A 27,331-nucleotide genomic window follows, 5' to 3' on the forward strand; every position below is an offset into this window, starting at 1 on the left:
CTATACAAAGTATATACAATTATACTTACAGAACATAAATAATACTAACACATAGTTCTACAAATTAATGGCTTTTATAATTTGCATTACTTATTTCTAGTTTTAACAATGACTGTTAGCAAAAACTATACTCAGTCCTAGGTAGGGCAATTCCAAAACTTATGCTACGGGGGGCCTCTCTTGGCTTCATTTCCTCGCTGCAGCTATCCACACCACAGTGTCCTAGGCTAGGTGTAAAGCCCGGTGTACAATGTAGGTACAGTCCACAAAATGGTTAAGTATAGATCACCACTACAAACAATTCGATTCTAAGATTCCGAAAAAAATTATTATAGATAGGTATTTAACTAATGCCAATAAGTACAGAAAATAAGTTGGTATATTCATAAAGTAATATTCGCTTCAGTCCGCTATATTTCGCCTATTAATTTTAGAACAATCTAGAGTATTTTTATTTACACTAACGTGGCGTTTGGCGATGGTATTATGGGTGGAGACATACTTATTTCTTTTGCTGACTGTACGCAGCCGGCGCACCGACGGCTGCGTGTCGCGGGCTCATGAGTCTCGAGCGGTAATTAGCACCAGGAAGGACACCCTGGAACGAGGCTAACTGGGTATATTTAGACCGGCGATGTTACCGCCAATGGTATGTATTGGTGTTAGGACTGTTGCTGTTTTAAAGGAACATAAATTATAGATAAGTAATTAGGTATTCACAACGATATACGCAAGTAGCCTGCCAAAAAAGAGAGTGAAAGTAAACATAAAAAAAAGAATGTCCGTTTCCGTTTTCTACCCTTTTTTGAGAAGCTGTAAGGAAGATTTTATTGTTCTGATATTTTTTGATGAATGATAAATAATATTCTACTTATATCTTTGCCATATAAATGGTACTTACACTTCGCTGGACAAGGATATAGGCCGCTGTCATGGATCGCAAACACTTTTGGTCCTCGCTCTTCCCCATCCGGCCACTCATTTTATTCCTAAACCAACATTATGTAGGTAAAGGTAGTACCTACGTACCTTCCTACTGTCTCTGTCATGTAGGTAACCTACCCAGAATGCTAAAGAGAAGAGTTAATAATGCTAACAAGCGAGTTCAGCTTAATTTGAAATGATTAATAGCTCTACTAAATTAGAAAAGGAAATCACGCCTGAAAACTAAACTCTAGTTAGAGTTAGCTACAGCTATATTTCCTGTAAGTAAATTCTTATTCTTAACTCCATAGCCGTATGTATCAATTTAACCATTTCCATGTTACTTATATGTAATCCGCTACACAAATCTTAACTCTTAATCCAACGCCTTAGAAGTTGTTCTAAAAGCGAAATTGTCCAACGATCCAGCACCAAAGAACAACGTTTGACTGAAGCGCGGCAGATGTTGCCGCGAACGGAAAGGCATCGGGCGTCTGCCATGTTCGACATTCAAAAAAGGCGCCAAACGCGCCTCTCTTCGAAAATTAAAAAGATAAACTATTTAGGACCATAGAGTTATTCCGATAGAGGCTACATTTTCACAGCTCCGTATTTTCAGGTGTAGGGTGTTATCATCGCGTTATCAGTTGTAATCAAACACAATATCGCGGGCTGCGCAAACAGTCCGCTCGTAGCGAGTGTGCGAATTTTCCGATTAGCATGTTGTGTTGACAAATTATGTGGTTTTATTGAACGGATCATGGTTTGGTGTAATAAAGGTGTCGTGATATTATGTGTTTTGTTTCTGTTTCTGCAATGTACCAGCGGTCAAGGTTAGTAGTAGGCTAGTAGGTGTATAGCTATAAACTCATTAGTTATTAACACAGGTTATAAAATGTTAATTTTCATGTGTAAGTGTGTGCTTGTGTTGCTTTACTTGCTTATCCTATTCTATTGTAGACGTTTTATTACGATTATGAGTAATTTGTAGTAAACCTTAAGTACCTAAGTTATCTTCGTATTTTCTCGGGCTGGAAAACTGTCAAGTGAGGATTTAAAAGAAAATACGATAAGTAGGTACTTACTTAACCTACCTATCAAAAATGTTCATATAGGTAGGTAGGTACATATTTATACAAGTAGGAAATTTTGTGCTTTTCCGCCGCATCTGTCTATAAAGAGAAAACATTCGCTTCTCTAAAAAAATACACTAATAAACACAAATAAATTTCCATTCCACAAAAGAAACAAAACACAAAACAATCCATTCAAACGAGTCTCTCGCTTATCGCATCTACAAAGCGCTTCAAAGGGCCGATAGTTATTTTTAATAAGTTAAAGTAATGGGCATGAAGAGCATCGAACCTAAAATAGAAATAGTCGAAAGTGGACAACATCACGACACGGTTCCCGGCGCCGCGGCGGCACCTGTTATGGCATTCAGTTCCTACTCCTGAAATAGATATTCTTTCCATACCGATTCGGGAAAGATCATTTTTCGGGTGTAAAATTTTGACTGTCTCACGTGAACTTAACCAAAAGGCTAGGTTATACACAATGTAGAAATGTACCTACCTACTTAGAATACATAAATAGAGCAACTGAGTAGGTATCTAAATAAGTACCCAGGTACATGATTATGGTTAGTGTAGCTGGACAAATTTGGAACCTATATCTTTGTTACATGTAGGTGTTATATGCTATATGTCTTCTTACATGTATACTGTAAGCATCTATAAAATTAAGTAGGAAGCTGATCTAACATGCAAATTTACATCTAAAAGTTACAACAATAGTGTGGTCGCCGCCTACATGAAGTGTCACTACAAAACTTGGAGGTCGATAACAGTTTATCTACCAAATACTTATGTTGAAACTTGGTGAGTCCTCCACAGAGTGTGTCATCGTGTCATCGATTGATTCCGATGTTTCTTATCGTGGATTTAGATCAATCGGTCGGGTACACTCAGCTGCATGACTATGAGTAAAGCGGCCATGTATTTTCGGGATTTTATAATAAATTAAGTCCTTCCTTAAACATTTATCTAAACAAAATAAAAATAAAACCTAATAAGTACAGTAAGTAAAGGTGTTAATTCCGGAGGAACCCCGGAACCCAACATAGTCACCGAGTCAACTTTAGCTCCTCTTTGGTAGGAAGTGGGAATTATAAATTAGTGGGTTGTTTTGTGGAAGTTTATTTACATAAATACATACTGTAGTAGGAAATACCCAAAGTGGACATCGCGAAGTTGTGAGGTTGCGTGTTACACCTACGCTAACAAGACTGTATGCTTAAAAGGTCATGTAGAAATATATAGTAGGTACTTACTTACCTACCAATATGTCTAATTTTCACTTTTGGCGATGGTACAATAAAAAACTAGCCATGTCCGAACCGGACTCGATTACGAAGAGTTCCGTAACGGTACGGAATGGTAGAGTCTTCACAGACATATGTTTTTACTTGTTACTCTAAAATTACCATAAAAACATATTATACTTAGTAATCAGGCCTCATAGGCCCTTTGAGGACAACATACAAAATACAAGCTCAGTGTATGCATAAAGAACATGTTAAAGTAAACACGAGTCTTGCAATAATGACATAACTGTATGAGCGGTCCAAGTTCGTTCTCGGAAAATAAAACAGTACCAAGTAAGATGCCACTTAGATACTAACGTGAGGCAATGTTTGGTACAATTTGAATAAATCTATTCTATTCTATCTACAATAAATCATAGGCACAAACTAACTACTTACATATACATAGGTATTTTTAAAGCAAAGATAAAGTAAATAAAACTTTGTTAAAAATAACACTTTTGGTAACAATAAAGTACTTATACTTATCTAAGCTTAGATAATAATAATAATAAGAGAAAATACCTAGGTATCTTACCGTAAACATACAGCCGACTGTACCTTTAACAAAGAGGCGTTTATTAGGCTCGTGCGTCCATTTACCAATATTAGCCGAACGCAGGCGATCGTAATCTCCAGGTTATTAGCCATTATCTCTACAACGCCCACATTTATGTGTCAACGTTGAATTAAAACCACTTTTTGTTCACTTTAAATACAAACAATGGATTAGCGTCCATTAGATTAGTTAGGGTATTAATGTAAGTAATCTTAAGATCGTAATAAGTTAGTGTTAAATGTGAGTTTCTAGCTGTACCTCCAACATTCATTATAGGTAGGTATATTTATTATATTATGAAATTACAGTTCATATACTTACTTAATTACTAACATAAAAGGTGCATACCACGTAGGTACAAGAGTCTTATAACTTATAAAACCATTTAACTGACATGAACACAATAAATGAATAGAACATGCTTTATTTTTTAAGTCGGCTAAAAATAAAGTAAAGAATAATATTGGTAATAAAGAAAGATTAAGAATTTTGAGCTGAGATTAACCAATGAGATAAGAGATGGACACTAAAAGAACTAGGTAGGTAAGTACCCTAGACCTAGGTCTATGTGAGTTGGATTGGGATTTATTGATTGGCTGCATTTTGTAAATTAGTAGGTAGAACATCTAAAATAAAGAATTGATCCATTTTACTAAACCAAGTAATTACCTACTAACTAAAAAATATATTAAGTTATGTAAGTAAGTTCTGTATTTTTATAGTAATATATCAACTGAAGCTAAATTATGGTTCAAGAGATTAACCACGCGTTAGACGACTCACTTTGTGCTAATGACAGCAATTACCATAAAAACCAATGTGTACGTAGGTAAGTACATTGTACAAAATAATTGCAGTCAGATAGAAAGGAGTACAAATTGCTTCATTAGTCGGTTTAATTGTATTCGCCATGATCAGAGATTGTAGTCTCCGCACCTGACTCATAAAATCGATCAAAAGACTTAGCACACATGCATACATACAGACAGACGCGGGAAGTGATTTTGCTTTATATACTGATGATGATGATAGCGATAGTGACTTTATGTAATCGTGTCCAAAAACTCACTAATATGTGTTTTTGGACTATCTAGCTGTAATCAGCTAGATACTTATATTCGTTTCACATGCTCCCCCTACAACTTTGTACAAATCCTTCGAACCAACTTTTCCCACCGTCACACAATAACTAAATGGAACCCGCCTGGAAGCCACTGCAGACGCGGTTTCCCCGTGTACTCATGCGGCGTACAGTGGAGTGTGGACTAGGGTTGCCAACATTTTTTCACCAAATTATAGTATATTTCAAAATAAGTTATAAAAAAATATAGGACACTAAAGAAAAATATAGTACATTTTTTAGAAAATCGAATAAAACACTAATTTGTTACTCAGTTATTTTTATTTTTGTAAAAATTGTACTTTTTCGCACTTTATGCATCTTTTAAAAGTTTTTCATCTAATATAAACGTATTAAATGCTTTTTCGCACTCTATGTTTAAGTTTATAAAAATAAAGAGCTCATTTTTTATTAAGTCGAGCTTTGCTTGATTCCTTTCTTCCCACCACTTGATGTTCACAATAGAAAAAAATATTTCTGTAAACGTCGAAGTGGCGGGAATAGAAAGTAAGAAGGCTATTAATTTATAAATATTTTTTAAATTATTCTCAGATTTTTTAAAAATATGTTGCTATTTTTGGCCAGTACTAAAATTTTGAAATTCAGGACAATCTTTTAATTTTTGCAATATTTCATTAACAATTAAAATATCAGAGTAAAGTTCATCCATGTCGATGGCCAACTTCAATTTTAAGTTGAAAACGTCCACAACAGATTCATAGGCATCAAAAGATATTTCTTGTTTTAAATTAAATTTTTGTACTTGCTGTAACCAATTATTACCCTCAAAATTAAACCATTTATCTAGGTACTTTAAAGATTTATCTATAAATACTACAAAGTTTTCTGTTATTTTAGCCTTTTCTAATGGATCAAATGTTTGCAAATTTTTTTTTGTTTCGTATCCGAAAAAACAGTCTTGCGCCGCGCCACGCGCCCCGTCTCGCAGGTTTTGAGCGCGAATTTTGAATTCATAATAGTTAAATTGTTTGGAAAATGACCTCGCGCATCGTTTTATTACTGTGAAAAGTGTACCTACTGAAATATAGTATTTTTGCGTACTATATTTTAGTTCAACAGTATATAGTACGAAGAGCCAAAATATAGTACAATACTATATAATATAGTACGGTTGGCAACCCTAGTGTGGACGGCGAGCAGCAAGCGCAAGGCCTGAGCTGGACGGCGCGGCGTGGCGCACGCTTATAAAAGCCCTCTTTACCACTGGGGTACCTTAGGACAGCAACAAGACTAACCCCCCTCCCTCCTTGCAGTGGTCGGTCAGCTGCTGACAACACAACTAACCCCTCCCCCCCCTCTCCCCCCGCAGTGGTCGGTCAGCTGCTGAACAAGCTGGCGTGCGTGGAGCAGGAGGTGTGCGGCGCGTGCCTGGCCGCCGCCTCGCACTGCCGCTGGTGCGCAGACCCCTACTTCAGCGCCGCCACTCCGAGGTGCAACGATTATGACAGGTGAGCATTGACATGACCATAGAAAAAGGTGGACTCGGGTGTACTGACACATGGAGGTACGGTAGATACACTACGGTAGAGTCACGAGCAATGTAAATGTTTCAAAGACATGGAGCGAGCGTCATCACTCAAAGAGATTTTTCTGCTCCGAAACTTAGTTTTGAGTGATAGTTTTCATCTTCACTACCCCTGATTGGTTACGGTAAGTAATGTTAAATGATTGTAAAATCGGTAATTTAATGTACTACCTCTATGAAATGACTTTAGCGGTGGCTCGATCTTCAGCAAGAGCAGGTAAGGTCGTAGAGCAGTGTTTTTCAACCTTTTTCATGATGCGACCCCCCTGGTATTAAAAAATATTTCGCGACCCCCTTGACCCTTTCGGATTTTTATCATGTATGTATGTGTTGTGTATCTTACAGTATTCCCAATATTTATTCCATACGACGTATTTATGGTCTCCATGATTAGGATTAGATTAGTAGAAACTTATCGGATTTAAAAAAAAACATTATTTTACAATTACACACATCGGATACGTGTATGACCCAGAATTTATTTTTCGAAATTAGCTTTTCTTTATGATTTTTAAGCATTTAAATATCTTGAATAAAAGTTTTCAAGGGTAAAATGAAATAAAAACTAAAAAGATAACATACGTGGCTTTACAAAAAATAAATACTTGTGGTCGTCGTCTTTGAACCAGACAGGAAGGCCTCCCACGCTACGTTTGCCTATTCGTGGTCTGTACTCGAGAACTCGTTTACCCCTACGGTTATCGGTTCTTCGGCAGATATGACCAGCACACCACCACTTCAGCTTGCATATTTTGAAAGCTATGTCAGTAATCTTAATCCTCTGACTGACGGAAAACCTCATTTCTGATACGATTTATCAGAGAAACCCCAAGCATATTTTATTTTATTTTATTTTTATTTATTCGGGTTGACAAACAGTTGTACATTGTAATAATTATAAATAAATATCGGTAAATCTTAAGATATAAATGTACAGCCCACAACGTCATCCACAGAATATTTACTTAATTACCTAGTTGGGAGTTAACAAACTTATAAAACTAAAACATCTAAAGAAATTAAATTATTCCTAGAACTTAAAAAGACATGCAAAATATGCATGCATAATAATGTGTATTTAGAGAAGACAAATAAATAAATAAATAATCTTTAAAAAAAACAAGCGGGTATAGCTATGGAATACATATGAGATATAAATCTATAGGTACCTAAATAAGTTAAATTAATATGCATGTATGCAAGTAATTAATCAAATTAAATTAAATAAAAAGTAATTCTAATTACTACAAGACAAATTACTGATAATATTATTTTTGAATGTTGATAGAGGCTGGTGGAATATGTCAATTTCGTTAAAAAATTTATTGTACGTATCGACCATGCGATGGAGAGGTGCGCGCTTGCCTGCATTAGTCTTACTAGAAGTTGTAGAGAACAGTTGGTAAGCGCGGACCTCCCGACGGTGGACAGTTCGCGGTACGACAAAGCAAATTTTATTGGTCAAATCAATACAATCAAAGTTATTGTGACATATGCCGTACAGTGTCATTGCCTCCAGTAAAGTACGTCTATCTTCAAGAGTTTGAAGTTTATATTTCTCCAGAAGTTTTCTGTAAGATAGAGTGGCACGATAGCAACGAAAATGCATTGCACGCAAGAACTTTCTCTGCACTCTCTCGATTATATCCTTATATTTGGTGTAAAACGGATTCCAGATAGATACAGCATATTCCAATTGGGGCCTAATCAAACTTTTGTACAAATGCAGGTAAGTAGAAGGTTGATGGAAATCATGCGAGGCTCTCATTATAAAACCGTACATTTGATATGCTTTATTAACTATTTTATCAATATGTAAGTCAAGATGTAGCTTATGATCAAATAGTATTCCTAGGTCTCTTAGTGATTCGACTCTTATTAGCGGTGCATCGCAAAGAGAGCATAGATCTCTCCATAGCACGCTGAGCGACTTTAAATCGGTGGACTAGTCCTACCGTCACTGCCCACGTCTCTGCACCATACGTCATCACTGGCAGGACGCACTGGTTACTGAGGGATGGCCAAGGAGGAATGTGCTGGCGAAGTTTCCCGAATGCAGCCCAACCCAGTTGGATGCGCCTTGCAGCCTCCTTGTCGAAGTTGCTTCTGCCTGGTCAAATAGTCTGCCCGAGGTAGACATATTCTTGCACAACTTCGATTGTTGCCTCACCAACGACGACCGGCTCCGGTTCGATGTGAGCATTGTACATAACTTTCATCTTGTCCAAGTTTATACCCCGAAGCCTACACGTTGGGAAGCAGCATTTAGGCCACTTCCATCATCCGGCTGAGTTCTTGCAGAGATTCTGCCATAATAACGATGTCGTCCGCGAAGCAGAGAGGTGTGACATTTACCCGCCATTTATACATATGCCATGTCCAGCGGCATCGCACAGACTTCTCAACTCCTCGATATAGCTGAGATCTCTGCAACGCTTCCAAAATTGCCCTTGTCTCGATGGAGTTGAAGGCGTTTTTATAGTCCTTGGCTTGATACAGAGGGTGATTATACTCTTCGGTCTTCTGTGTAATCTGCCTTACTGTGTGGATGTGGTCTATTGTACTAAAACAGATCCACAATGGGATAATTTAATTAATAAAAAACAAGCTCAACCTTCGCATTTAAGAAAAATTTAAGTAAAAGTATTTTTAAAGTAAGATTCTTTCTTAATAAATTAATACTAATGGTCTTTATTGTTTTTTTTACTAAAGTTCCCAGTTTTTTTCGCCCTTTGGCGACCCCCCTACAGAAGCTTCGCGACCCCCCAGGGGGTCGCGACCCACAGGTTGAAAAACACTGTCGTAGAGGATATCATTGGTGTAGGTAGGTAGCACTTATAAAGTCCATTGAACGCTGTCGTCACCCAGGTCAGATTTTGTCTAAGATAAGAAAGCATTCAGAATCATCTTTTGTACCAAGTTATAGCAAACGGGGGCAGATAATGTACGGCAGTCGCACACAATACTCAGTAAATCAATGAGCATGGGTAGGAAAGGAATAGGGTTGCCTGATTGTGATACCCTTCGTGACGAAGGCAAATAAAGAGATGAACAAACACTTAACTGTGCAATCAGTTGGATCGATAAACACAATATTCCGAGTTATTGGCAAATTATGTTTGTTTTATATACTTACGTGATGGTAGGTCATTATTTGTCAAATACGCATTACGCATTCGTAGGTACTACAATAATATAGCAATTTACAATGTTAATGAAGATACGATTCAACACCTATTTCTTCCTCATCCTGCTACTCAATAAATTTGATGATGATTGAATAATGTGTGCAATAATGAATTATAAATTTAATGTCCAATCCAAATTATGGTACCCCAAGATACGGGCAAAGCCTAGTTTGGGGACCACTTTATTAACTAAGAAAACTTAAATAAGACATGTACAAATTATAGTGTAATATTAGTGTACCTAACGGAAAATGTATGTACCTAAACTGTTTTTTGTGCAATAAAGTTTGTTTTTATTTATTTATTTTATTTTATAATCAATTTCAAAATTGTTAAGCTTAGCTTTAGTTCTCGAATGCACAGTGATGCCTGCTACTTGGCTGCTACTAGTCAAGGCATCATCATAATAAAGATAACCATAAAATTCTCAGGCATTGCTAGTCTTGCAAGTAGGTACCTACCTACCTAGAGTTGCCATAGCTATTAAATGGGTTCCCATTCCCAGCTAACATTTTCCTTCCACCGATTAAAGTCAACTTAGCAGCTTCAATGTATCGCGGTAGACGATGTCCTACCACTTCGTAAATTACGTTAAATTGAGATTATTATTATAAATTTTACACAACACTTCGCGAATCAGCTTGGTCCATTTGCACCCACGAAGAATTACGTTAATGTGGTGCTAAGTGACTTATTATGGGCGGATTGAGGCGGAGATAGCTGCAATTATGGTGAATAGGACAAGATGAAAGCCCTGCCTATGTCGACGCAAATAAGTGTAGGCACAAGTATAACTACTTTTAGTACTCATATGAATATGATGTCCGTAGAAGAGGCTATACTCTAATTTTTAATTCCACGGAATTCTGACATTTCATTAGTGATACCACTAAAAAAGCTCTTCACCGAAAAAAGGTAAAATTTGGATCCATATAAGGGCAATATTTTTTTAAATGTTTTCATAGAAAAACATAAATCTAAATATTTACTTGCTCAAGTGAAGTAATATATATAATAAAGGTAATACAAAAATAACAAATATTGCCACGAGCTTCGCTTCACCTTAATTAGTTTTCCCGTGGGAATTCCGCGATAAAAAGGCTACTTTTTATCGCGGAATTCCCTGGATTAACACATAAGCTATTATGTGTCAATCCAGTTAATCCAGCTAACTCCATTCTAAATTTCATTAAAATCGGTTCAGTTGTTTTGACGTGAAGAAGTAACAAAGGTACACACATACATACATACACACATACTCACAAACTTTCGCATTTATAATATTAAGTAAAATCACGACTCACGACCATTGTATCGAATTAATTTTAATTACTTTATTTTATTCTTTAGCATGGCATCACTTGCTACTAAATTCAGGGATAACAAACCTTTTTAATCGATTTCAAATAAAAGATTCTCAATTCGGTAAGTACATAATATGTTCGGCATATAGGTACCTATGTAAGATTATTGGGACTGCACCATATTAACATATGACAATCCATTAAGCCTAATAAACAAATATGATTTTTTTTATTGTATAAGTACCTATGTTTATATGTTTGTTGGTGTGTATGTTTGTCAACGAATATCTCGGAAACGATTGATCCGATTGTTACTATTCTTTTTTAGAGTTCCGAACCTGAAAAGGAAAAAAGGAACCCTTATTGTTGTCCGTCTGTCTGTCACCACCCTTTTTCAAAAAGAAACGGCTGAAAACATGGTTCAGGAGTTTCTTGCCTCCGTTCTTCTCCTTAGACAGAAAGAGCCCCCCCTTATCCGAACGGAGAGTAATTTGTAAAAATTGACGTTCATCAGAAAATTGTATATTTGTACGATGAAAAAAATAAATTAACTTTTACTTTGACTTTGCGAAAGAAAAGAGATCGGTTAAAGATATCAAGCTAATATTTCATATACCTAGATGTACATAATGATGAAATTAAAAGGAAAAATATCTCAGGTAAGTAGACTTGTATGGAACCCTCAGCGCGCGCGAGTCCAACTGGCACTTGGCCGGTTTCTTACCGTTGACCTTTCGCGTTGTGATAGTTTGTTGATTTCTATAAACGTTATGGAGCCACAACCTGGCCCTTCCCAGGAAGCGGCCCCATCTGACAGAGCACAAGAGTCAGACTTTCTCTCTCCCAGTAAGAAGCGTCCTCGTGGTTCTTTAGCGACTAACGTAAAGACCATCATTCTAAATATTTAAAAATATAATATAGAAAATTGTCCGGATACAACTGATATTCAGACTCGTATTGAAAAAAGTACCCAGCCAAAAAAGGTTTGTGATCTCTGACATGTCAAAAATTTATAACTGTCAGAATTCCGTGAGATAAAAGATTAGAGAGTAGAGTATGTGGTGGTTAAACTTAATTTGATAATTACATTTTTAAAATATTAAAATAACTATTGTCTCTACTTACTGTATCAACATAAGTAAATTAAAGTTGAGTCCGTACCTAGGTGCCTACTCACAATAAAAATTGTTTACATTTTAATTCAAGATACCACTTGCACATTCAAATCAAAATTTTCAAAAGTTGCGGTCAAGTTCAAAGGTGAGATGGGCACGAATTAAATACAAGTTGATTCGACAGACAGGTTGTAAGTACACATACACACCACACTTGCTTGCTTGTATGTTGTAATACTTGTAATCCACGCACTCCATACTATGCGCATTGTGCACGCACTGCAGCGTTATTTCGGATTGCAACGGATTCTTCTGTCGTCTAGATAGTAGTTGTAGTCCGATAGCAAAATAGGTTTTAAGTACGTAAATCTCTATCGGGAATGCTCTCAAAATGTTTTTTTTTTGATAAACAGCTAGGTACTTATCATGCGCTCATTTGCCGTAACTTCGATTCTTTGTAATTTGAAAATGTGTAATCAATAAATTATTGTTAATTGCTATTACTTTAAACCCACCGAAAGACACCTCTCTTTTATCAAACATCTCTATTTTCGGACTCTACAACTCTACTCAAGTGACCAGAATACGTCCCGACCTCAAATGCATGCTTGCGCACTTGCGCATGCGTCGACCACAGTCAGCGGCAATCAAGAGATCGTCAGCATATGATTGATTACCGATTGAACATTTAAGATGGTGCCTCGGGAAGCCGGTATGAAAGAATTCACCTCTAAGTTAACTTTGTGCGGTAGTTAGTAACCGCATTTGTGGTTCTCACGCGTGTGGCTTAAATGCAAGAGAAAAATATGTAATGTCTTTATTGAGAATTCTATTAAGTCATTAATTGGGCTTACGGTGGTTTTTTCGGAGATTTTAAGCTGGTGCTTAATGCTTATTATGTAGACCGAAGCAAAGACGGTCTAAAGTATATTAAATTTAGATAGGTATTTGTTAGGTTACATGTGGCTTTGTAGAATCATAGCCACGACACGGATGATCTTAAGTTCTCAGCTTGATTGATTTTACCGATTAGGTTATTGCAAGTTTGACCTACATGTCTTCGCGTCTTCCCTGACCAATTATCAATACCCACCTAACATACTTCAACAACATAACCTTCCAGCCTAGTGTCAGCGGGCTGCGGGCAGGGCATGATCCAGGTGCCGGAGCCGGCGGTGTGGCGCGAGCTGGAGAGCCGGCCGCTGCAGGACATGCGAGGCGACGACCCCGTCGTGCAGATACAGCCGCAGAGAGTGCGCCTGTCGCTCAAACCACGTACGTTGTACACACACATACATGTTATACAGGGAGGAATTTTATCACTGCACTTCTTAAAGGCACGTCAATGTAACCGATACGATCAAATAAACAAGCGTTAGTCACCGCAGTCGCTGTCCCAGTGCCAATGCACAGCACGTTATTCAGGGAAGTTCCATTTCATTCCACATTCTGAAAACTTTTATTACAGGAGTAAAACTCTGATATAACGAAAAGAAATGAATAAATTTACATATTAAAATTTTAATTACTTACTTACCTATTATCGAAACCTTTACTACTGAAATTATTGTTAAGTTTGATAGTTCAATAAACCATTTTCATAATTTTCAGGGGAAACCCGTAAGATCAAATTCTCTTACCGGCCGGCACGCAACTACCCTCTAGACCTGTACTACCTGATGGACCTGACGTGGTCCATGCGCGACGACAAGCAGACCCTGGTGTCGTTGAGGGACGACCTGCCCAATATGCTGAGGAACCTTACGGATAATTTCAGGTGGCCATTTTGTTTTGTCTTTTTATATGGTTTTTCACGGATGGGAAATATGTAAAAGTTCAAGTTTAAAAGCTTGAATACAATTTTCGATCTGTAATTTTGGACTACTTATGCCTATTTATAATGCTTCTCTCTTCGAATATTTCAGTACAGTGTTTTAGTCTATGGTACAGGAAATGTAAATATCGACGCTTTTACACGAGTTCTATGAACTTTTTTATCCCCGAATTTTCATGAATTAAAATTAATGACGACACTGCAATGCTTTGTCTTTTCGGAATATTCCCCTTAATTATGATCTCCCTTACGGCTGATTTTTCAATGGTTATAATCAAGTTATCTGGGGAACAATTCTGATGCGGAGTGTTGGTTGGTATCAGACAGTGACAGCAACAATTTTATTCCTCAGATAACTTTTATCTGACCATTGAGAAATCAGCCCTTAATTTTCCATACTTAAATATTTCCAGGCTAGGTTTCGGCAGCTTCGCCGACAAGCCGGTGATGCCGTTCATCAGCACGGACGCGTCCCGCCTGGCCAACCCCTGCGCCGCCGAGGGCGAGGCCTGCCAGCCCACCTACAGCTTCCGGCACCACCTGTCGCTCACTACCCAGGTAGCTCATATACAGGGTGCTGCAGCCAACCCCTGCGCCGCCGAGGGCGAGGCCTGCGAGCCCACCTACAGCTTCCGGCACCACCTGTCGCTCACTACCCAGGTAGCTCATATACAGGGTGCTGCAGCCAACCCCTGCGCCGCCGAGGGCGAGGCCTGCGAGCCCACCTACAGCTTCCGGCACCACCTGTCGCTCACTACCCAGGTGAGTGGTGGAAAAGTGGAATATAGTACTGTCTGCTAGCCTAAGACGGGGGGTGCAAGTCGCGTACATCAAGACGTGACAAAAGTTTTCCGCGGCACTTACTCTCGGGGCCGCGCGATGTGAGTGAGCGCGACACAAAACTCTTCTGGGGCAAATAAACCTGGCCCCTCTCAGAGTGCCAATGCTACCTGAGTAGGGTCATGTTTCTTTGTCCAAGTCTCTGTAATGTACCGAAGCTGTAAGTAAAGGAAAGGACTCAGAGGCTCAGAGGCTATATCCAATATTTGTTTTATTATACGCAATCCAAATGTTTTTAAACAGCAAAATACGAAATTCCGTTGAAATTGAAATACGCTGTATTCTAAATTCTGAAAATTATTCTTTCGGTAAAGTTATCCATCATCGTAAAACGTTATGATCAAGTTAATAGACATAGCATCAGTCAGTAATAATAATCCTCATTACACAATATTATGAAACTACCGTAAACCATAAAGACGTGCATTAACCCAGATATATTTCCCGTATAGCTGAAAATCTTGTGTAGGGCGTGACCCAAATAATTACTGCGAATCAGTACAATCAAGAACAAACTAAATTTGTTGTCTTAGGTAATTTTCTTTACCTTTGCTCTTCATATTTCTGTAATTTTTGCGCCAAATAACTAAACCTTAGATTAAAATACATACTTAGCTAATATTTTGACGAATGCATGCCGATTCATATTTAAATAAATTTATAGTAGGTATCTACCTTGTCATACATGTTATTGTAGAGCTATCTATGTATTTAAGTGTATGACTACTAGGGATACTTATAAGGAATCATAACCATCATCATCCGATTATCTGTCATCATTTCCAAGTCGGGCCACTTCTAAAACCAATCCTGCAAACTCCCCAATCCATCTCCCCCTTTCACAACCATCTCTTCACCAGGTCAACGACTTCATCGAGCACATAAAGAACAGCTCGGTGACGGCCAACCTGGACAACGCGGAGTCTCAGCTGGACGCGCTGGTGCAGGCCGTGACCTGCGGGGGCCGCATCGGCTGGGCGGAGAAGAGCCGCAAGATTGTCATACTGCTGTCTGATGGGCTGATGCATACTGCTGGCGATGGGAAATTAGGTCAGTAGCGTTATTCTGTTAAGTACATAATCCTGTGGTGTACGCGACTGTATAGCGAAGACCGTCGCGTTGGCTATACACTTGTTCGACTAAATACGAAGTTTAGTAGAACTGCCGCACTAACAGGGCTCTAAGTACAGTTGCATTAAACGTACCATGGCATGTCAACTCTCAAAAACAGGGGAAGATAACAGGTTTGTTAAATTAAGCACATTTACACTTGTTTCCTGAAAAAGTGTTTAAATAGCGCAAAAGCTCAGCATTGTTTCCCGGCAACATTAAATAACTCTTTACGCCTATTTACGTTTCTTCATTATTTTCAGGTGGTGCCATACAAAGGAATGATGAACAGTGCCATTTAGACGAAAATGGGTATTACAATTTAGCAGGAACTTACGACTATCCATCTGTAGCGCAAATCTATAGACTCCTCGAGGCTTATAAGGTGAAGAAAGGTTACTCGATTGTGCAAAACAAAACCGGAATCTGAATACTATTTACTAACAAACTTACTTGGTTCTAGGTGAATGTAATCTTCGCAGTCACGGAAAGTGTTAAAGGACACTACGACCAACTGCACAAAATACTTGAAGACTTCACGTATATAGCGAGATTGGAAAGCGACAGTTCCAATATACTAAAACTAGTCAAAACGGGATATGAAAATATTATAAGTGTAGTAAATTTTAAGGATGACGCAGGGTCAGGACCGATAAAGGTGAAATACTTCACTGATTGTGGCATCAAGGGAGGGTCAATGGTGGAGTCTAACAGATGCAGTGGAGTGGAGTTTGGCATGACGCTTAACTTTGAGGTGCATCTCACTTTGGGGTCTTGCGTGGAATTCGTCAAGGTGAGTAATGAGTCCCATTAATTTAATTTTTTATAGCAATTGCATCTACAAGCTACATTTACTACTCTTCTCTTCCAGTCAAAACAAACCATCCTCATCAAGGAGAGTCAGCTCGGGCAGGACCGCCTGACGCTCGAGGTGGACCTCCAGTGCGGCTGCGACTGCCAGTCGGCGGCGCAGGGCGCCCTGGCGCAGGCCTGCCCCAACAACTCCTACCTCATGTGCGGGATATGCCAGTGTAAGAAGGGATGGTGAGTGTGGAGATGTTAGAAGCCTGGACCGTAACCTGGCCGTTTTAGATACCTTTTATTGTCCGTGGTCCCTAAGATCGTGCTTGCAGGGACCTGGGTTTGTTCAGGGTTGGTTCTCATAAAGCACCGCCAAACTGTAAAATCCTTACAGCTGCATTTATTACTTGTAGTGTAGAGGCAAAGTAGTCAGGAATCATATATTTTTAGTTATCAATATGCCTGTAGCTAAATTAAAACCCATTGTAGAACTCAAAAATATAACTATCCTCGGCAGGTCAGGCCCAACATGCTCATGCTCGGAAGGCGACGAGGCAGCATCAGCTGCCCTCAGTGCGCAGTGCCGCGCCCCCGCCCCCCTCCCCGCTCCCACAGGCCTCCGAGCCCTCCCTTGTACTGGGGCCGGGGACTGCGTCTGTGGGAAATGCCAGTGCGACGCCGGGTACAGCGGGAAGTACTGCCAATGCAAGGATTGTGAGATTAGTCGGTGAGTTACAAAATCATGGTAATATACGTCCATTTTGAGTATTTTGTTCATCCATCTGAAGATGTCACCTGAACCTGGTGCTCGAAAAGAGCTTCTCTTTATATGCTCACCAACTGACGCTAATCTGACTGGCCAATCCTTCACCACGGTGATAAATCCAACCAAACCAAGCTATAGCTTGTGTTTGTTACCGGCTTTCTAAGAAGAAGTCCACTAGACGACCTAACCTACAACTCCTCAGGTCCTCAGAGATGTGAGGGTGACGCTTCAGAGGCTCATGCCCTTGCTGAACTGACGGAAGACATTCTAGTACATTCACTTCCCCTATTCCCTTCCAATATCTCAAACCCCAACCCCCTCCCCAGTGAGACAGGCCTCCAGTGCGGCGGCGCGGGGCGCGGCGCGTGCGCGTGCGGCGTCTGCGCGTGCGCCGCGGGCTGGGCCGGCGCCGCCTGCGATTGTACCGAGGAGACGGATGCTTGTGTGGCACCGGGCGGTGATGGCGGGGTGTGCTCTGGATATGGGGATTGCGTTTGTGGTAAGATAATTTGTAGTAGTAGTAAAAACTTTATCATAAGCCAACAATTGACGATCGAACAATTAACCAATTCGTCATTCGATAGAGAAAAATAACAGAATCACATACCTAGTTAGGAATAGGAAGATGGGATGACTGCAATGAGCAGATCAACGCATGTTATCTGGATCCACGGAAGGATAGTGAGAAGGATATGTCGGAGCATGGCCTTTTTGGGTAGACCATCCAATTCCAAATACGCATCAGCGGAATTTCAGTGTGATAGATTCCCCATCAGCTTTTCGATTCCCGAATCTTCATACTGCCTCTTTTGAGCTACTATTCAAAGCCAAACTAACATTCCCCTTCCAGGCAAATGCCAATGCTCCAACACGGACGGCGTGAGCTACACGGGCGAGTTCTGCGAAGCGTGCGTGGACTGCGAGGCCGCCAACCCGCTGTGCGTGCACGCCGAGCCGTGCGTGGCGTGCTACCTCGAGGGCAACTGTACCGACGTGTGCGTGACAAGCAGAGCTAATTATACTGTGGTGGATAATATCATGCAGAGATCAGGTTAGTAATCCAACTTAGTCTTGAGGAAAAATAGCTTGCTGTTAGATGCGGCCTATACATACATGAGCTCTGTATACACTTTGTACATCGGTACAGTAGGGACTGTATCAGCTGTGCACCTGTTTACGTAAAAGCAGTAGATGTTTCGTAAAGCTGTCGTGCAAGTAGCTGTGCTTTGAAACTTCGTTGTCCGTCAAGCAAAACTTGCCCTCTTAGCGAATGCGCCTGATGAGAATAGCTCGGCAATGTTGTGTATTTTGTATTTTGATTTCACAAGATTGGACTATCACTTACCTAATCTGTATCGGATAAAAAACATTTTAGGATAGTAGGATTGTATTCATTCAAAATATAGATTAAGTAGCCTAACATTTGTGGTTAAATTAGCCTGAAAGTTCTGTCAAGCCATGCGGTTTCATTGATGATCACTTTGCGGTTTGTATTGTGGTGGGTCGTGCACTTACACACAGATGTGATTATTCTATTATATCCGTAGTCGGTTTCTCTATTTTGTATCTACGTAGCTATTATCTTATTCTGGGGATGATCATAAATAGGCGAAAAGTAGAACACATCACACGAACTATGTACCTTTGTGCCTGATATGTTATTTATGTGTTATCTCTAAGGTCTTATATACCTAAGTATATTTCTTTTCTTACAGCTAGCCCAATCGGCACCGCCCGCTGCATACTCCGTCGGGAAGAGAGCGGGCTCCAATGCGAGTACCAGTACACCTACACCGCGGGGACCAAGTCCATGGTCCACATGGACATAGCCCTCATGAGCCGAGAGTGCTCTAAGCCAATCACAGCGCAGATCCTATCTACAGGACTGGTGATCATGGGCTGCGTCATAGCCATCGGCATCATTATGATTATAGCAGTAAAAGTGTCTCAAGTGTATGCGGATAGGAGAGCATACGCCAAATTTGCAGCAGAGACGGAGCGCAGTATGATGATGATGAACCAGCGGCAACAGAACCCCCTGTATAAGTCTCCGATATCCGAGTTCAAGTTACCTGAAGATTATCCGAGGAATATGAATGATTGATTTAGTGGTTGGATAGAATGGATGGAATTTTTACGAGTTTGCCTTTTGGTATGCGTCCTTATCGTATGGCAAAATTACTTATACCTACAACGGCTTCTGCGTGTTCCCATAAGCGCATTTAGTGTACTTAATGATTTTTCCATTTGACGTTCTTGCCTTTTGGTATACACATACAACCTTTACATTATAAGCCTAAACTTTTTCGACGAGTTTATGCATTAGTGCTAAGGTCTACGAGGTGCAATAGGTTTATTTTGTTGTTCGCTGTATGTAGTTTGTTTGGGTTGTGCCGTGCAGTTACACTAGTCTCTTCTTCTATTTTCTAAGGATTTTTTAACTCTTTCACCTTGTACAGTTAAGTTCCTATTAAAAATTTAAGGATGTAACTACTTATGTACTTAAATTACCTAATAATTAAGCATAATCGTACAAAATGTACCTACCTACTGTATGTAAGTTCTTATCAAATAAATTATGTGTACTTAGGTGTAAATAATAAAATGACTCATTATAATTTCACGTATTTAATTACGGCGTTATATAAAAAAAAAACTTTTCATACTCCTCTAATGATAACAATTCTTAAATTCCTTTATTGCTCAGGGTTTATACTAATATTTTATAGGTAAATGAAATTACCCACCTTAGTCTAAAATTCCATACCTATATATTTTGTTATATCCAATTTTATAGCACCACAATGGATATGGATATAAGGCTCATTTTCGATTCTCATAACATAGATTCTAAAACCACTGGGTAGTTAGTTAGTTTTGTACCCAAGATGCTAGTATCTTTATCACATTTTCCATAGGTAAGGAAGACCAAAATATAATTACTTATTACAAAAATTGAGCCAAAAAATTGAGCAATATTATAACTAAATTTCCTCGATTTATTAGCATTATAAAAGAAGTTAATTACTACATGAAAGAGGTAACATATTTTTTAAACTATAAAGTAACATAGTTAATGTGGCAAGCTAAAATATTAAATTTAGTTATGTACATACATTTAAATTTGAATGTGTTTTCTATAAAGGATGAAGTACTTATCCTCAATAGTTAAGTATACTTTATTGTTCAATGTACAAAACATAAAAACACGATGTCGCCCTTATGTCTTATGCGTTAATCATGGGTACTATGATATAGACAGATGGATGGATGCAGTTATAAAGAAACAGGCATATGTAACGTCATAAATGATTTATTAAATCGATCAAAAATTTGTCTATTTCCTCATAAAAGCACCAAGTGTTAGGAAACACAGGTTTAAGGACTGCACTGTCAGATTTACAAAAATAACTAATCTTTGTACACTTATAATGTTGCTTTGAAGTTTGGTGGGTGAACGGTTAACTAAGTACGTAGGTATTCAGATAATGTTTTTTCATCAATATTTGTATCACATTCACATAATATTATCTCGTATAAATCCTTACATTGACTAAGTACCACAGTATCACACTAATTTACTTAACCTAAGTTAATATTGAAGAACTTGGTAAGTAACAGAAACGTGTTAATGCTAATAATTACAAAAGCTATAATTGAAAAGGTCCAGTGACTATTTTTGGTCAAGTCGTGTCATAACTCGTAACACGGAAATAGCTATAACATTTGAATACTATTTTAACTAATGCACCTATGTAAGATCAAACTCCTTACACGGTCAAAGGGAGTTTAAAAAGTTACCTATTTCTTCAAGTTGTCTTTCCCAATCGAATGTTCTTAATTCGAAGTTTGACTTTTTCATAACCCTAGTCAGACTGAAAAGCGGCTTTTCGTTTAATTAATTCATGCTTTTACATAATATTCCACAAATAAAATGTAAAATACGAATTAAACAGAGAATCTAAGTACAAAGTAATTTTGGAGATACTTTTAATTATTACCAAAAATATCTTCAACATAAGGAATGTAAATTTGAAATGACTTGATAAATTTCGTATCGTCAAATATGTACTAATCAAATAAAGGCCCCATATTATATTAATCCCAATCCTTATTAAAAACATTACGTTCGTATTAAAGATTCTATGATAAGTAACATTTTTATATATCTAGGTATTATATATGTATAAAGTCAGCCGTATGTTATAAAGATAGGAGATGTTACCCCTAGGTCTAAAAGACACCAATGTTTATTTAAAGTTAACAATCACATTCCGCGTGACTAGTTTGTCGAAAGAGCACCTTCGGTCCAGTAGGTAAGGTCGGATATTTATTAACAAAGCTACCTTACATCCTGTAACTACCGTAGGTGCTCAATCAAACTGTAACCTGATACATTGAAGTAAATGAAAATCCCATCCAACATTCTATCAATATCACGATATGACGTTGCACCGTAGAAAAATAAGAGCGGCCGGCAACGCGACGTTTTTGTCGCGGCGGTCGAACCGCAGCGGTCAGACGCGGCGGTCGTGGCGCGAGGGATGCAGCAACGTCATTGGCCGCGAGTCGGGCTTGCTGGGGGGCAGCACGGGCGCGGGGGGCGCGGCCGGCTGCGGCGCGTGCGCAGAGTTGATCGGCACCGCGTCCGGTACCAGACCACGCAGGAACTCAGATATACACGGCCATGGGACCAACCTGGAACAAGGTAGATAAAAAATTAGGAGCTCCTTTGATCAGCAGCAGTTAAATGTCACCTAGCTTGTGTTAAACAGGGTATCTGTCATAGCCCACCAAAACACTGCCTTTAGCCTTCTTTATCCCACTGTAAGTACTTAAGCCCGACGAAGGTCATTTCGATTCTATGTCATGATTCTCTGTTCAATTAATGTGATTAAAATTATTTTGGGAATTCACAATAATTATGGAATTAACTCAAGCAATAATAATAAAATTGCAGTCGATTATAAAATCATACGGCAATTATGTCATGTGGCTTATGTACATCTAGCTCGTATGAGTCGTATGTACTTTTATAAACCAAGTTCGTTAGAAACACAAAATCTCACCACTTGAAGGGCATGAAGAGTCGGAAGTATCCGGGCATGACGGCCAGCGTCTCGTTGGTGCGGATGGCCAGCACCACGCGGTCCGCCACGTCGTTAGAGTTCAGTTGAGGCACGAACCTGCAGGGAGGTCAGGGGTTAATAGTCTGGTGTCAGTTGTGCATGTTAAGATTAATTGGCTTTAGATATTTGTTAGACGTAAGACACGTTGATAAGATAAGTGTAATATATGGTAGAGCGGTCCGTCAGCCGCGCGTTCTCATCTTTAGTCTTTATGTGTGTTGCGTGCGCTTAGGTTTTTAAATTGTGTATATGTCGCAGGCATCTGGTTTAATCTCCTGTTTGATTGAACCACTAGCCCGTTCATTGGATGGTGCTATTCAGTTGTATGACTAGGCCGAACGTTGATTGTACAAGCGTCACAAAACGTCTAACTAGTTAGCTGACTTAAAATCAGTCAGGTGGTGAATAAAACAAATATGGCGTCTAACAGATAACAGCTGACACAAAAATCACCTATATTGTTAGTTTTTTGCAAATAAATTAGCTTTAAAGTGCGTTATTTGTGTTAAAATAATGTGACAACATGGATTTGCCTATTATTACGCCGCGGGCGGATAGTTTTAAAGAAAAAATTGAGGCGAAACTGGAAATTATGAACAACAATATGAAGGTACGTTTATTGTTATTGTTTGGTTAATTTGTGAGATAAGAGCTTTGTAACATAGTCTTTTTGTTGACTCTTGTCTGGTCATGTTCACCCTAACCAGATATTACAAAGTTGCTATACTACCTATATCCCATTCAACGACTTCGCTGAATGACGTTCAGTCAAGACGTCAAACGTTACAGTCAACGACTTGACGAGTTGTCCTTTAGTCATACAACTGAATAGCGCCATCCAATGAACGGGCTAGTGGTTCAATCAAAAAGGAGATTAAACCAGATGCCTGCGACATATACATATACCTTTCAGACTTTTCCCTTCAAAATCTGCATTCGTCATAGTCATACCTATGGCAATTCGGAAATCAAATTCAAATTTTGTCTAACCTACGCTATATGAATACCTCTGAAAACAGCTTATGAATTTAAATCAGTACTTATAGGTAAATAATTGAAAAAATGTAGTAGATTGTAAATAGGTAAGACCTACATAATTATGTAGTGTATGTAGTAATAATTCCATTGCAAATTTCATAGCCATGAATTAACCAGCTTCGCTGTTTTTAAACTAACCTCTACAAAAGTAATCAATTACGAAGTTCAAGTTTAACTGACAACACAAAGTAATAAGTTAAATAGCATTGACACAGTAAATATTTACTATTTATAAATGGAAGCATTTAGAAAATGCCATTAGTTGTTTGAGTCAACAGGAAATCTACTACCAAGGAAATGTCCACTCTTTGTAAAGCTCTTTAGGTAAACCTTTGTCAACGTTGGCAGGTCATCAATCAAGACCGTTAGACCATGATATTTCAAGAACATGCATTTTTACAATTGTTATTGCGATCTGTTTCGATTTCAGTCTTTTAAGGGGACCAATTATGTGAAATAATAAGATATAGGTAGATAGACAGATTCACGTAACGTTAACGCTAATTTATCGGAAGTTCTTCACAGCCACCAAAAAAACTGTCACAGACAATGAATAGATCGTCTAGAACAAACGTAGAAGCCAGTGAGCGAGTGATAATAAAACAAGCAACACTCACCTAGAATTAACCTGATCGAACATGCCAGTAGACCGGATGAAGTAGGGGCAGATAAGCGACGTGTGCACCCCTGTAGCTCCGCGGACCTCGAGCTCCAGCCTCAGGGCCTCGTCGAACCCGCAGGCCGCGGCCTTGGAAGAACAGTAGTCCACCAGCTTGGCCACCCCCACGTGGCCCGCCATGGACGCGATGGTCACGATGTGGCCCGAGTTGTGCTCCACCATGATGGGCAGGAAGGCCTTTACCGTCTGCGGGGGGTAGGGTGGATGGTGGTTAGAGGTTTGTTTAACAATTTATGGTCAAGTTTACAGGTCTTACTACTTACACCCAAAATATTAAGTACAACAGTGAAAGAGATTGTACAATAAAGTAAAATTGTTAGTAAAGTATTGGGTGTTGACTAGAAGAGTCATGACTATATAGGACGGTAGCTGGTTGAATAGTTCTAGGTATCATGGGTCTTCTAGTGATAACACTACAAAGATACAGGAATGGTATTGTATTGTATTGTTTTTATTTCATACGCATGATGTCATACGTGTCAATCATAATCATAAAAATATTTTAAACATAAAGTCAATTTATAATCTGCCGGAAGAGATTTGGTGGGCTTTTAGATTAAGGGCGCCTTCAAATTAGTCGCTAAGTGTCGCGCGGCTGCAGCGCTGCAGTCGCGCTGCTGTCTAAATTCCATACAAATTATTAACGCGCGACTGCAGCGCTGCAGCAGCGCTGCAGTCGCGCATCTTTTAAATTACAAAATTTATATGGATTTTGACAGCAGCGCGACTGCAGCGCTGCAGCAGCGCTGCAGCCGCGCGACACTTAGCGACTAATTTGAAGGCGCCCTAAGATTGGCAAAAAGTTAAAACCTGCGTCATCGAGGCGTCATAGGATTTTTTGCTACACGAGGAGTTGTCCACCAACAAAAACTTAACATTTGTTGCCGTTCCGCAAAAATCAAGTTTATTAGTAAGAAGAGGTATATACTATACCTACCCATCCGGTTAATCAGCCTATTCAATCGAGTGGCAAAGTAAAATATTCTAGCATTCTACTAGAGTTAGAAAAATAAAGTATGACTATTTATATGATGTCATTAAATAAAATAGATTTTCTACAAAATATCCAAACTCCTAATTCCAAACCATAAGGTGCTTGCTTATAAATTAAAACAGTATCATCAGCCTACGTAAGGTACATACTTAGATAATCAAGAAATAGTCAGTTTCTTACCGTCAGAACTTGAGTAAAAGTATGGAACTGCGTACTGTAAGTGACTGAATTTTCATTAAAATAAGTGAGAAAGGCCCTTACCCAGAAATGCGCCAGCACATTGACGTCGAAGGTCCTCTGGATCAGGTGGTCGGGCGTGTCCAGCAGGTACTGCCCCGACACCACGCCCGCGTTGTTGATGAGTAAGGTCACCTGGAATATATACATGAATTGTTTACTTGTGTACGTTAGCACACGATATATGAAGGATATACTTACCGGAAGATATTAGCGGAAACAGTTTGATTCTATGGATTGAAGATAGACAAATAGTGCTTGGTACTCAATGGTATCTTTTATAATTCTAAAGGTGTTTTTTTTATTACCAAATTTATAGTGCGTTGCTAAAATTTCCTTCATGCTCCAGTAGTGAAGACGTGATGGGATATGATAATGTCCTATGCATTTATGTAGATGGAATAAAGCACTAAAAAGACAAGTTATACCAATCTTTATAGGATTAGAATCTTTTGGTATCTAAATATTAATTACCTAGATACAAAACGTAACTAGATAGATAGGCGTAAATCACCGATTTTTCAGTATAGTTTGTATGTAAATTTTCTAGCCGAACTCGATCGGATCGCGTTGGACTGCCCGGTTTGGATCTGGCTAATAAGGTAATCTTTAAACCCGACTCACCCTGCCGACTTCCTCGTGCACCTTCTTAGCCACCCGGTAGATGTCATCGCGGCTGGCCAGGTCCACCGTGTAGCCGCAGCAGTCGCCACCGATGCCCTTCACCAGCTTCACTGTGTCTTCCAACCCTGGGGACGAGGAGAGAGAAATGTTATAGGGGGATAGTCAGCTATTCATAAGCATTCTAATTTGGGTGGGGATGTCGCAGTGATCTAGTGGAATCTGCTATTTGATTGAATCACTAGCCCGTTCAATGAATGGGACGACAGGGTTTCCATCAGATATGTGCCGTGCGAAGCATGCGTTGTCTCCAATATTGACCAATAGATACAGTTAATTTTCTTAAGGTGGGTCTACGCTAGACGAACCGAGCACGAGCGGAGCACGAGCCGAACACAATTCGTATAGTGTGGACCGACCTACAAGCCTCAAACGAGCGCGCTGCGAACATTTCGTTCGTGCTCGGCTGCGTTCCGCATGTTGTCGGTTTTTTGACGAACACAAAGGGTTTTGCTTTGCGTTCGAGGACAGTGATTGTTGTAGGTTCGTTGTACGTCCACACTTGACACCGTCAGCGACGAAACCTGAATGGCTCCGCTCGTGCTCGGTTCGTCTAGCGTAGACCCACCTTTAGATACCGAAATAAAATGTCATTATTGGCCAATATGAAACACACTTACTTACGTATTCCCTGCTACTGGAAACATATCCTACACATGGAGTTGTAAAAGTGAAATTGAAAAGCCGAAAGGACTCAGAGGGCCATCTGAATCTTTGGTTCTGAGTCCTCTGTCAATCTGAGTTCCTAAAGCGCAGCATTTTTATTTCGCGTTATACCTATGTACAACTTTTGCCGCAACACATTGATAATGCTCGACGACAAGTAAGTATACCGACTAGTTACCTGCCACACATTTCAATTTAACCTGCGCTAGGTATTCGGTACTTACTGCAATCAATCAATCAATCACAGATAATGTAGTTATGAAACTAATTTAAGAGAATCACGATAAGCCTTAATATAGATTTATTCACGATCATGATACCTATCTATGTCTGATGAGCTTTGACTTTTGCTAATGACTAACTACTACTACTGATGAGTTTTTTATTCTAGTGCCGGTTCGTATTTAAAAATAATAATAAGATTTACCTATGATC

At 39.2% G+C, this 27,331-nt stretch overlaps 2 protein-coding genes across 2 annotated transcripts in view; one reads left to right on the forward strand and one right to left on the reverse strand.

Annotated features, from left to right (window-relative positions):
* The first annotated feature begins 1,397 nt into the window (after positions 1–1,397).
* Positions 1,398–20,091, forward strand: LOC105380096 (integrin beta-nu). The gene is made up of 13 exons (XM_038116789.2): positions 1,398–1,757; positions 6,299–6,437; positions 13,245–13,396; positions 13,733–13,898; positions 14,369–14,513; positions 15,656–15,845; positions 16,169–16,290; positions 16,369–16,698; positions 16,777–16,949; positions 17,224–17,433; positions 17,799–17,971; positions 18,323–18,523; positions 19,188–20,091. The coding sequence occupies exons 1-13, from the start codon at positions 1,685–1,687 to the stop codon at positions 19,574–19,576; spliced, it is 2,463 nt and encodes an 820-aa protein (XP_037972717.2). The 5' UTR covers positions 1,398–1,684; the 3' UTR covers positions 19,577–20,091.
* LOC105380049 (estradiol 17-beta-dehydrogenase 11) overlaps positions 20,085–27,331 on the reverse strand; it is a 47,597-nt gene continuing 40,350 nt past the window's right edge. Inside the window, exons 3-7 of the mRNA XM_011549538.3 lie at positions 26,174–26,298; positions 25,574–25,684; positions 24,257–24,504; positions 22,542–22,658; positions 20,085–22,170 (exon numbers count right to left, since the gene is read on the reverse strand). Coding sequence (XP_011547840.3) covers positions 21,990–22,170; positions 22,542–22,658; positions 24,257–24,504; positions 25,574–25,684; positions 26,174–26,298 — 782 coding nt within the window. The 3' untranslated portion in view covers positions 20,085–21,989. The remainder of the gene's footprint in view (positions 22,171–22,541; positions 22,659–24,256; positions 24,505–25,573; positions 25,685–26,173; positions 26,299–27,331) is intronic.

The sequence above is a fragment of the Plutella xylostella genome, chromosome 3, assembly GCF_932276165.1.
Source record: "Plutella xylostella chromosome 3, ilPluXylo3.1, whole genome shotgun sequence".
NCBI lineage: Eukaryota > Metazoa > Arthropoda > Insecta > Lepidoptera > Plutellidae > Plutella > Plutella xylostella.